General features: G+C 38.5%; 1 protein-coding gene across 1 annotated transcript in view; it reads left to right on the top strand.

The window, feature by feature from the left end:
* gabra3 (gamma-aminobutyric acid type A receptor subunit alpha3) overlaps window positions 1–13,479 on the top strand; it is a gene marked incomplete in the record, with an annotated part of 167,556 nt that overhangs the window by 121,123 nt on the left and 32,954 nt on the right. The window contains 1 exon segment of the mRNA XM_024266048.2: window positions 12,559–12,779. Within this exon segment, the coding sequence (XP_024121816.1) occupies window positions 12,559–12,779 (221 nt within the window).

Genomic DNA, 13,479 nt, shown 5'->3' with positions numbered 1-13,479 from the left:
GCGATTAATTCTGAGTTAACTATGGACCATACGATTAATTGCGATTAAAAATTTTAATCACCTGACAGCTCTAATATTAACCAATTGGAAACCGGATCAAGTATCAAAGTACAAACTCCTGATGTACTTTCAAAATAAAAATATATAAAATGTTTCAATAATAGATGTTAAAATCTTTGTTTTTCTTTAATAAGGCAAAAACATCACATCTCATTTATAGTAAAGTCAGTAATGGAATTGTAGTGTTGTTTATCCACGTCTGATTTTGTGTGACAGTTAAAATGACATGAATGACACCAGATCAGATTGTTTTTCAAATCCCACCCGGTGCCACTCCAACATGTTTTCTGCAACACTGCCTCAGTCTGCAATCTCATTTATCCAACTTTAATGCGACTGTTGTGCAGCAGGCATCACAAACCTGCAGCAGTGCTGGAAACCGAGTAATGACAAACACAGCAGAGAAACGGAAACTCAGCATAGGAGCAGCAGCGTTTTGGGTTTTTCTAACTCAGATCACTCAGTAAGTTGACAGGTTTTTTTTTTTCGTTGTTGTTATTTTTATCCTTTTTGCCTTGATCCTGAAAATATCAAGAAAAAGATATGTAAATAGTGAAAACTAAACTTCATGTTGGGCAAAGTAATAACTCAAATAGTATTTGCTTTTAAATTAAACAACCTTTATGGAAAATTTAGTTATAGGAACACATTAAAGTTGTGGCTAATTAGCTGTGAAATATCCAGATTTAATAGATTAAAATCATGAATCCATATCCTACTTTAAATAAGCTTGAAGGATTTAATTTTATTTATTTCATAATAACATTTATTTCACATTCCAGGTGGTTCACTCCAGATTCATCCATGTTCCTTTTAGGGGCTCAGACTATTTCCTGATGAAAGACTGCAGAATCATTTCATTAAACACTGAAGAATATTCTGAGGATTAATTTGACCTTTTTTATTTTAAGCATGTCCCATAGAGTCTAAATGTTCATGTTTTCTGCCTTTTTTTTCTTTCAAACGTTTTAAAGTTCTGCAGCACTGATGTGCATTAAAAAGGAGCAGAAGGATCCCCGTTTTTTTGTATCGATATTGACTTCTGTGTAACTTTCCCCACACTTGTGGTCAAATTCTTCAATATTATGGAGAGGAATTGCTGCTTAACTGATCTCCAAGAAAGATGCATCCAACTAAAATGTTTTATTCAGCGAACTGTTTGCAGCGCCTGTGAGTGGAACAAGCAGAGGACTAAAACTGCAACCCACAGTAAAGCTGAGGGAAGTTTGTGTGGATAAAGTCGCCATGAGTGAAGAAGCATTCTAATAAGGAGCTTTCCGTTGCTCCTGGGTTAGAGACGGTAAGGGCCATAAAGAATGTGGCGGCTTATAAATCTGTGTTGCTCCCCGGATCTCTCCTGCTCCAAACTGAATAATAAATCAGGAAAAGGGGAGACGAGTGATAAGTGGAGCCCAGCTGCCAGGGATGTGAGTTGTAAACTAGGTGGCCCCGTTCTTCCATCCAGACAGACTGCTCCATCGACCCCGGTGCTCAAAGGGACTCAGGAGCAGACAGCTGCGGAGTGTCTCCCCATCCACAGGCTTACATCTCAAAAACAGATTTGGCCCCAAATCTCCAACTTTGAGAAACTTTGAGATGTGCAAGGAGTTGCTCCCATGAAGTCTGTGATATAGTGGTTATATTTTTTAAAAGGAATTAATTATATTTTTCCTGATTGCTTCTTGTGAAGATCCCTGAAAAGGTTATTAATATTTGGTTATGTGTGGCTCCCTGATTAACTATGAATGTTTACATTTAGACATGCCCTGCAATTACACTTTTTCTGTTGGGCAACAAGCTAACTCCATCAGAGAAGAAAAAAGGGGAGTGACCCTCACAAGAAAAGGTTTGGGAACCCAGAGAAAACCCAAAGAAATCCATGTATGCACAAGGAGAACATGGAAACTCCACACAGAAAAATCCCAGTCTAACCACTGCGGCATTGTGCAGCTCCTCAATAAAAACTTTCAATTGTAAATTCTTTAAATTCTCACTCTCCAGAATATAGATTATATATAAAAATGTTTTTTTGTGAATTCCTTTTAAAAAAGTGAAGTGATTCATTTCCTGCAGGACGTTGATTAACTCAAATATTAATATAAAAACAGAATTTTGTATTTGTATAAAGTGCAGTACTAATAGAACCCCAAACTGTTGGCACTGCCATCATTTAAAAGGCTGAAATTCACAGATGAATCCACATTACGGAGGAATAATTAGACAGTCTTCTTTGTCTTTGACCAATATTCTCTGCTCAGGCAATTTATTAGGTAGATGAAAAACCTGCATTTATCACACAAATGTTAAAATTATTTCATTTTATTTTCTCTTACCATCAAGTCAAGGTTTTTTATTTAAAAAAACAACTGAAAAAAATCCCTTCTGTGGAATTCATATTTCAATGGAACCTGCTTGTTGCTCATTTGAATCAAATACTTCATATGTATTCAATAGCTCAGATAGAAAAGCAGCACATTAAGAGGATTTTTTTGCATTTATAAAATTTATTTTTCTCTTTCAATCACTTATATTTGTGGATACTAATACGACTCAAACAACGGTTTCTCTAAAGTTTATTAAAACTAAAGTGACTCAGCCCCTCCCACATGCATGTAAACTCGTACAAAAAGTAAAAGAAGTTCAGTCTTCCCATAATCTGATTTATTTGCTTGTTGTGGGATTAAAAATGCCATTTGAAAGAGTAAACATAAAATAGACATTGTTATATCTGACTAAGATGGTCACATGAGAGAGAATCATTTATAACATTAAAAACTGACTTCAGATCAGCTTATTTGGAACAATCTGCATGACTTCATCCACCTTCATATTTTTGACAGTCATGGAACACAACTCTGCAAACAAGCCGAACTATTTCGTTAGTCATGGATGTGACATATTTTGTGCCTTTAAGGTTTAAAAACTCTTTATTTTGCATTAATACATTCTTACTCGCAGCTTGATTTAGGTAGTAGTACCGGACGCAGTACCGTACATGGACTGGCCCTCCAGTAGCAGCCAGTACCGGTACCCTAACCCGGTACTGGTACCCTAAGCCTAACCCCTTACCGGTTTGAGTCGCGGCCCAGTTTCATCTGGTACTGCATCTGGTACAGGTTTGGGTCTGGTACGGCGTCTAGTACTGTGTCTGTTGCCGGGTATGGGCTAGGTTACCAGTACTGGGTTAAGGTACTGGTACTGGCCATGTCCCGAGGACCAGTCCAGGTTCCGTATCTCATCCGGTACTGGTACCCTTAGCCGAACCTGGTGCAGGTTAACTTCCAATACTGGTTCGGGTCCGGTACCGTGTTTCGGTGCAGAGTTTGGGTACCAGTATCAGGTTAGGGTATCAGGTTAGGGTATCAGGTTAGGGTACCGGTTTGGGTCCAGTCCCACATCTAGTACTTTTACATCTGCATCAAATATAGGTATATTTTTTTCCATCTCGACACTGCACAAGTGGAATGAAGTTGACATGAAAGGTCACAGGATGACTTTCCAGCACATGTTGACAGTGTAGAGCTGCAGGAGCTGCACACTCTGCAGATAATTGAAGTCTGGAATTCACAGCTCATTACAGATCTCACACAGGTTACATTCCCAGCAGGGAAACGCTGGGGAAACGCAAGAAGCAAAGCGAGGGGAATAATTTACAATAGGAGAATACGAAGCAGCTCTAATTAAGACATTGATCAAGCCTCTGACTGATGACTACACCACACAGGGTGTGAAATCAAGCAGAGCCAGGTTCAATAGATATGTGTTCTTCCAGGAGGAGATCTGAGGCTTTGATCTGTGTCCACACAATCATTCTGATTTGTAGGTTTCTGTGAAGGCTACATGTGTCTGAAACATAGAAATACATATCTGACAAAGCATTTGGTTAAAAAACTTTATTCAAGGAGTTAAATTTAGTAATTAATGTTTATTAAAAAATAGGAGTAATAAAAGTATTATTTCTTTAAAAAATTGGTACTATTTTCAAAGACTATATTTTATTCTGTGTCCAACATCATAGTCCTGCAAAACTTAAAGTAGGCAAAATATACTAAACAAATGCACACATTTTAGCAAAAATATGTATATAAACAAAACTAAAATGGTATGTATTTATCATAAAGTCTGTATTACAATCCTGAAATCTGAGTTAGAATAGTTTACTTTGAGACTGACTTTCAAGACTCACTCTAAAGAAAATTGATTTTTTAAATGTTTTTAACAGGTACTTGTGGCGTTTTTTCCGTAATGGAGGACATATTTAAACAAAATTAAGCTCAAAATTACATTTTTGTAAATGTCTTTATTCAAATCATTGTAATGTAGGAGCAGACAAAAAATGCATGTAAAAGATTGTATTTGTGATGTAAAAAATACACGAAGCAAGCAACAAATGCCTCGCTCTGAGCTCTCAGCAATGGGAAGAGGAGACGGGGTTTCTCCAATACTGATACATATTCTAGGTGAGTAGGAGCAGCAGGTGATGTGTTTGTGAAGCTATCTTAAAATTTAATAAGAACAAAGCAGTAACTTTTCTTGGTTTTTTGTATACACTAACTAAATAGATAAACTCGGTTTAACTTAACTGTCAGAACAAATACAGACAACAAAATGTTTGTTTGTCATCAAACTAGAAATGCAAAGACACAAGTGCAATTAATAATAATTTGATCATTTACAGTTTGTGTAAAATATAAGAAGTTTACCATGAAATATTATTAACATTTAACAAGGATTCAATTCATATCATAATTTGTGGTTGACTGTATTATTCCTTATTGATAGAAGTTCAATCATTCACTGACCTAAACTTGATCCAGGACAGCTTTAGCCAATTATGTATCCAAATTCCTTGTATTTCTTGCAAGATAATCAACTGTAAATTAGACATGTGTACAAACAAACAAGTAAACAAGAATTAATGTCAAATCCCTTCATATTTTAGTTCATAATGTGCAGCCCACGGTTGTTTTTCCACATCAAACAAATACAAATGAAATATAATTAGTGGTTCCACACATTGGACTGTAATGATGATGGATCATTTTTTGCTGCATCACATGTGTTGTCCGCTGTGACTTGGTTGTACTTTTTACGTTATAGTAAAATAAACCTGATGTGTCATAATCCAAATTGTATTTTCCAATATCTATGTAACCAATTTATTTCATTTTAAAGTGAATTTATAACAGTATAGCAATTAACAATATAACAATTTGCCTCAAGGGTTGATCTGGTGTGATTGTAGGACTCGAAATCAATTAATCGATTACAGATAAGTTGTTACACCCCTACTGCATAGTAAACTGTATCCACAGATATTATTCTCATAATAATAACTGCAAAAAACTACAAATACAAACATAATTAGATTATGGTCTCATCCACCACATGACATCAGAGTGGTGGTCGTGGGGTGAGGATGTCCAGTTCTGATTGAGGTGGGGTGAGTGGGGGGGTTGGCAGGGAAACATTTCTGGAGGAAAAGTTTTTACCTCAGTGTTTCGCAGTTTGTGTCAAACCCAAATATTTATTCACCAGTTTAGCTCTAAAGCTAAGCAGGAGCCTTGAAGCTGTAATCTGCTCCTGAAGGACCAATCTAATGTGTCTACCCGGTTCTGATAAAGTAACCACACACAAAAATGAATAAATAAATCATTGTAACATCGAGTGTGGCGCTGCATCCACAGAGCTTGTTCAGATTTTAAATTATGAAACTGGTTGTTCTTGTTCAGAGTCACTTTGGTACTCTCGGACACATGTCATGAATCTTATCCAGTGGGTTTGCCTCAGCCACAGCTCTCCTTCTCCACACATTTTTTTCCACACACACTCAGATTTGCAATAAATAAGTAATGTATATGCATGAAAAAGAAAAATGTGCACTTTGTCAAGTGTGAAAAGTCATTTTGTTTTTATGGAAGTATTTTCCCAAACATGAATGTTTTTCAAAATGCCATTTAGGTGTGCAGTTACTTTTACTGGAGTGAAACCATTCATGATACTTTGCACTATAAATAAGACATGGGCAAACCATTGAACAGAAGCCACAGTCTGTCTCCCACGTCAAGCAGAAATCAATCAGCGGCTTCCTGGAGGAGCACCAGCTGGAATCTGAACCGCCTTCGCCATTTGGCCTTGTGGAGGAGATTGTCTCAATTTTTCCTCGTTCCAGCCGTTCAATCCACAGCAGGACTCTAAGAGCCAAGAGTATATCATACTTTTTATTATTATTAAAAGGTTAAATTGTGTTACACGTTTTTTTCTTAACTAGAAAGTTAGAAAGATGTTTCAGGTTTTAAGAATTGTTTTCTTTAATCATCATTGTTTTTTTAGAATTTTTTGTTGAGTTAGTGAGGCAGCTGTTTGTGTGTAGTGGTTCGCTGCTTCTGCCTTTATGGGATCACAGAGCTGACGAGTTCATCTCGTGATCTTGTGCTGCGTGTTTCTGGAACCCTGCTGTTGGCAGAGCTCAGTGAGCTGGATGGCTAGTAGACCTGGATGAGAAAGCGAAGGTAGGAAGGGTCTGTTGAGTTAATTATTCGGTAGGCAATGTCAGAGCTTTGAATCTGATCCAGGAAGTCAGTGTAGAGAGCTGAACGCTGGTGTAGCATGTCCTATCTGGCAGAAAATGAGATGATCACCTGTAGAGGCTTGATTATACAGGCTGATAGTCTGCCTGAAGATGAGGTATAATCTGCCAAATACTAGTCCGTGGACAGTTGGTACTGGGCCGCAGAGAAAAAAAAACGTGACCTCAATATTTTCATTTTCATTTATTTAGAATCTGATGTTAAAGGAAGTTTTATTTTGAAAAACTGCTCGATTCTCTCCACCACATCTGGCTCAGTTCTTGACCTGCTCGATCAGGTGTCCACATCTTACTTTCTTAAAGCAGTTATGTAGACCTCTAAAAACCTTCAAGCTAGTCAAAAAAAAACATATTTGGAAAGTTTATTTTTGAAAAAAGAGCTAGTAAAGAAACAAACATAAAGCCTTTAACTTCAAAATAAAAGAATGCTGCCTTTGAACAGAAAAAAACAGGAGTTTTTACTCAAAAAAACGATTTATTGCAAATTTCATGTTCACACACCTTAATAATAATGCATAATATTTAGCAAATGGCTTTCCAATGCTAAAACTGTTGTTCATTTGGTGGATTCACATTTATTAATATATTTAGAAAATAGATGGTTTAGTGACCATTTTTTTATTTATTTGTATTTATCTGTCATACCTTATAGCTCAGCCTGAAATTGGCATTTGATTTTTTAGCTTCTACTTTGATAGTAATGGATTAAGGGATAATCTATAAGACATTTTAAAGATTCCTACATACTGTACAAACAAAGTTAAAAAAAAAAAGTTACAGAGGATGAAGATAAACCTTACCCACAACAATTAAGGGAAACTGGAGACAAAAAAAACACACACACACAAAAAAAAACTGACGCTCACTTTGGCTTTATACAGGCCGCTCCATAAAAACGGTGTCTGACTTTAAACCGACCTGTAACTTGAAAAAGATCGGGGACCAGTTTTGCTGAAGTAAACCTACATGGTGGCAAAGTGGAGGGGATGTCTTGGGCAGTCGTGTTGCAGAGGGAGAGCGGTCGACCTCTGAGTAGAAGGTTGCAGGTTTGATTCCCACCGTGCCAGTCCATGCATGTGTTGGAGTGTAATTGGGAAGGAGACTGAACCCCACTTTGCTCCTGGTGGCAGTGTTCTAAAGTGCAACATAGGTATATGCTGTTTACTATTCTGTAAAATGAAGTTAAACATCAGTAAGCCCCAATTTCCTTCAAATGTGCAGTGATGATCACTGGAAATCCCAAGTGGATGCTAAAGCTATACTGTCAGAAGGGGGAGCAAGAAAAATAAGAACTATACTTTTAATAAACTGAGTTAAAAAGCTCTTTGTTCATGGTGGAAAGACACAAATAGTTATGTGTCAACACAGAAATAGTAGGAAATACTATATAGGAAGTGGGAGAAGTCTACTGACTGTATACGACAAATGGACAATGTAACTATGACATCACCCACAGCAAATTAATTGCTTACGGCTCCAGCAAAATAAAGTCAATTTAGTCACAATTATTTTGCATACTGACGCCACCGTTGGAACCAGAAATCATCAGTTAGCAGTGATTGGTTGAAGTCAGTCTGAGTCAACATTTCTATGGCAAATACTTCCACCAATCAGGAGTGACCTCGTTGAAAGTCCACACCCCTACTACTTGAAAGTGGGCTACACGAAATCCCTCAAATGTTTCAAATGTTTAACGTGAGACCACTTAATTTTATTGCGGACTCTGACTGGCCAGTTTAAAACTTGAATAACTTGGACTAAAGATAAAAATATCATGATAATGAAATTGGGATTAGCAAAAAAAAAAAATTATGAAAATAAATAACTGAGCAAGAATATTTATTCTAAAAAATATAACGACTTAATAATAGCTGTTTATTTTGCTACAGAAGTTTATGGGATTTTGGCTTCTTGGAGCCAGAAGGTACTTCCTATTTGGAACATGAGGGGGTACGGGTCCACTCCAGGGCTCAAATCCTGTCAATGGAGAAGACAGACAAGAAACCATAAATACTTACATACATACTGCACACTTGGCATACAACTCTATACGCAGTCATGCATTGGTGAAGCTGAAAACAGGAAGTTTGAGGTGTGTTTATCTTGGGAGTCATGAATTTCTGCTTTCTAAAGGAAATCTAAATCACCCAAGAGCTAAATGTCTTTTTTTAATCCAGTTTGTGAACGATCTCATCCACAGAATGAAACATGCCAGATAAATGAAATAGGACAGATTTGGTTGGGAGAAGTACTATCATCATTCTGCAGGTTTCACTGCAATAGGGCTCCCGGTTGGCTTTATTAGATGTTCTGCTTTGAGTGCAGATGCAGACGGTTTTACGATACAGCAGGTTTTCAGACCACCAGGAGGTCAATCATTCAGATTACCAGACATTCACCCAGCATTGCTCAGAGGATCCAAACTGCTGAGCATCATGACTTCCTCTAGTAGATTTCTATTCAAAAGAAATGTTGATTCCACTTTAAAAGGAAAGCAAAAAGCAAATTCAGAGAGAATCATGTATGTTTTGCTTCTATCAATCACTAATATTGCATGAACCGAAGAAGTCTTCCTACTTTCTTATTCTGCGTGAACGACTGCTCTGAGTTTGCTCACCTGCTGTACACAGCTGGTGGGTAAAGGCTGTTGCTAGGACACCAAATCCTATATCCTGAATAATGAGACAAACGTTTGTTTTAGCTGGATACTTCCTGGATTTGTTTGGGGTTTTATTAGATTTTTGTACACTGAAGACAGAAATTTTGTGACATAGAACAGATGTGACACGAGGGGTTCTGCTGGATTGTTGGTTAAGTGATACTTACATCATACAGCAATACAAAACCTGTGTGCATAAATAGTTTGCTGAAACAACACAGCTGCAACAGGAAAATAACACAAAAATGTCTCCAAAAAAATGCCCAAATCCTGGTTTATGTATATATATATATAAATATATTCTCTTTACTTTGCTCATTTTAACACTCTAAGGGTAGAGTTTCCAATTCTGCCAAAAAGAAAAAAGTAAAAAATTAAGGTGTCTATAATGTAGATCTCACTAGAAACATAACAGTGCAGTTGTTGTTTCGATCATTTTCATTTCTAGATACTTATTGCAAATCCCCCAACTGAAAGCCTTGGGACCACAGACTGGAGCTTCTGTTTGGATTGCTTTTTAGTTTCACAGTTTTGTTCAAGTTGTAGAAAGACTAAAATGTCACGTCCCCAAATGTGCATACAGAGTCTCAGGAGGACAACACTAAAACTGACAAATGTGTAGCTAAGCCTCAATTTTAAGAGCTAAGGGGCTGGGGGCGTAAATGCTAGAGTTGACCCAGGTAAGACTTCTTTTTCTGTTTTCCATTTTTGCCCTGAAGCAAATCCAAGTCACCACCGGTGTCCTTGGTTGATGCATAAAAAGTTGAGTGAAAAGTATGTTAACAAAACTGACACTAAAAAATGTTTCTCAATGTCTTTTACATCACATAATATATTTATATAATTCCTATATATATATACGTGTATATAATGATTCTAAAGATTTAAATGCATACACTTGTTTTTCGCATGTTTAGGCACCTCGACCACATAATATTAATTATATTAGTGAACTTTACTTTTGTTGATCTTCTTCTGCTTAACCAGAGCTGGGTCAAAAGGGGACCAATCTCAGCAGAAATGTCCAGACTTCATTCCCCTCAGAAATGTCCTTCATTCCTGCCTGAGTACTCCAAGGCCATCTGGGAACTATAGTCCTTCCAGCAAGTCCTGGGTCTTTCCCAAGCCCACATGCCCAGAATACCTCCCAAGAGAAGCATCTGGAAGGCATCGTAAGGATGCCCCCAGCAGCTAAGTTTAAGTTAAAGTTAAAGTCCTATTAGTTGTCATGTACCTAGAGGTGTGAAATGTATTCTCTGCATGTGACCCATACCCTGGGTAGGCAGTGAGCTGCAGACACAACCACGCTCAGGAACTGTTTGGTGGTTTAACCCCTCAATCATGCTCAGTGTCAAATAGGGAGGCACTGGGTCCCATTTTTAGTCTTTGGTATAACTAGGCGAGGATTTGAACTCAGAACCTTCCACTCTCAGGGCGTACACCCTACCACAATGCCAATAAGCATGTGGAGGAGCAGTGGTTGTATTCCAAGCTTCTCTTGGGGGACAAAGCTCCTGATCTTATTTCTAAGGAAGCACCTAGCCACCCTAGAAAACTAATTCCTTCCTTAATAAACCCCTATTTTACTTGGATAATCATGGCCTCCAACTTGGAGGTGCTAATTCTCATTTTGTTTTCTTCAAACTCATCTGGGAACCACCACAGTGTACACTGATGATCCTAGTTTGATGAAGCCTGCACAACAATGTTACATGCAAAAAGCAGAGGTAAAATGTTGTGGTAGCCAGACTAAGCTTCCTCCTGTCCCTGGCAACAAGGGAACCAAACTCTTTCTCTGGCTTTACAAAAGCCAGATAGTCTTTGTTAGGGGGGCACAAACTACATATTCCCAGGACAACTCCCACAGACCCTTGAAGGGAACAAAATCGAATACATTTTTAAATCCACAAAGCACATGTGGATTTGGATTGGCACATTCCCATGAACCATCAAGAACTGTGTAAAACATGGAACTGATCTGTTGTTCCAATACTGAAACAAAACTGCAATATTCCTCCTGAGGAGTAGACTTTTCCTCGGAGGTTAAGTATGTCAGGGATCGGTCTTTTAGTTCCATCTCTGACCGCCAGAGGGAGCCCTCTCCTGAGTATTGACCTTCTCAGCCACTTCCTCACTTTATATCCCATCAGTCAGTGCTCTCCCCTCCATGCCATCTCCAGCTGCTTCCCCTCAGCCTCATCAGCCTCCTTCTATATATACCCTGTCTGGAGTCTGCTCTGTGCGAAGCATTGCCTTGTTCACAAGCCTTACCGAGCATTTACATTGTCTTTGGCCTTCTTGTATTTTGACCCTTGGCAGCCTCATCGTCTCCCTGTCCTGCTCCATGTTTTTGACTCCTGCCTGTTGTTTTTGGTTGCTATTAAACTCACCTGCTGCACTTGGATCTAAACGCCTCAGAGTCACTGTTACAGAGTAGTGTACTTCCTCTCCAGTTGTAGCACACCCTCTAGTACCCCTTCTTGAAAACATGGACTATCAAGGTCTGCCAGTCTTGAGGCTTTGTCCAACATAATGTTATAAAGGTATGTCACCCAAGACAGGCCTGCAATATTCAGAGACATAAGGTACTCTAGTGGACTTTCTCTACCTTCGAAGCTGCTTGAGCACTTTTTGACTACCTTAGTGCTTTTGCCTTGGATGATTTACTGGCCCACCCCTGAGTCCCCAACTTTTGCTTCCTTAGCTGAAGGTGTGTGGACAGAATTAAGGAGATCCTCAGAGTATGCCTAACACCTATTTGACAATGTTCTCAATTGAGGTCAATACCTTAACATCTGCACCCCCTTGTCTCACCCTTTCACGTCATTGGCATTGCCCACATGGGGCTTCAGTTTTTCCAGTAAAACCAACAGAGCAAACTCTAGTACCAATCCTGTAGACTCCAAGAAGGGATTTTAATAGTTTCTGCTCATTGGCCTGTAAGTCAAACCACAGTAAGAGACCTGTCCCACATCAAGGGGCAAAGTGGCACAACCCTCTTGTTCATTGGGAGTGAGTCTCAACACATTATGACTGAGCTGGAAGGCTATGACAAACCCCTGCCGCCTCTTACCATGGGCACCCCTAGAGTGAAAGAGAGTCTACTTTAGAGTTGCCAGGAGTTTCCAATACAGTTGCCAAATTTCTACTGATAGAAAAGTTTTTTGAGATTGAATGACTGTCTTTACTGACAAGAATTTGACTCTTGATGTTTAAACTAATCAGTCGTTCTCATTGTCCTTTTCTCCAGGAGTACACTATTGATGTCTTCTTCCGTCAAAGTTGGAGAGATGAGAGGCTGAAGTTCGATGGACCCATGCAGGTTCTCCCTCTCAACAACCTGCTAGCCAGTAAGATTTGGACTCCTGATACGTTCTTCCACAATGGAAAGAAATCGGTGGCCCACAATATGACGACTCCCAACAAGCTTCTGCGATTGGTTGATAACGGAACTCTTCTCTATACCATGAGGTGAGTAACTTTCTGTCAATTTTCAACTAAAGATGCCTTCTAATTAACTTGGTGTTTTGACATCTTGTTGCATTTTTTTGCATGATAGAGGACCTTTATCAAGAAATGAATAAAACTTAATTTCTTGGTATTTTTTTAATTTAAATTGTGGTGAATCAGGAGCAGATGGAAAAAATGCTGTTCGAAAAAACGTTTAGTTGTTACCTTGAAACTACAATCAGCAAGCCACAAGCTGTCTGCTCCGCTCCATTCTGATGCATCAACATATAAACTGGGGGTGTCCAAACCCGGGCCTCGAGGGCCGGTGTCCTACATGTTTTAAAAACATCCTTCCATTGAAGCTTCACATTAGCCAAACACACCTGAACCAGGTAATCAGCAGCAGATACGGCAGGGTTTCTGGAAAACCATCAGGAGACATATAGATCAATGTACGTCTTCGTTTTGCTCATCTGAGCTGGCATCTGGGGTGGGTCTTTAAAAACTTTAACAAGAAAGTATTTACTTGGATCAAAATGATCTTCGTTATTATGTGAAACTCCTATAATCCCTGCTAATCTCTGTCAATAACAATAACAATAAAATATTAATATTATATAATAAAAAAATGTTAAAGTTAGATGTTAACGCTGATGAAACTAGAATTTTTTTAATTGCACCAGCTCTTTGAACTGCTAGAGTTTAATGATGCCGCTTTTTC

The sequence above is a fragment of the Oryzias melastigma genome, linkage group LG14, assembly GCF_002922805.2.
Source record: "Oryzias melastigma strain HK-1 linkage group LG14, ASM292280v2, whole genome shotgun sequence".
NCBI lineage: Eukaryota > Metazoa > Chordata > Actinopteri > Beloniformes > Adrianichthyidae > Oryzias > Oryzias melastigma.
This window is presented reverse-complemented; position numbering and strand designations above follow the sequence as displayed.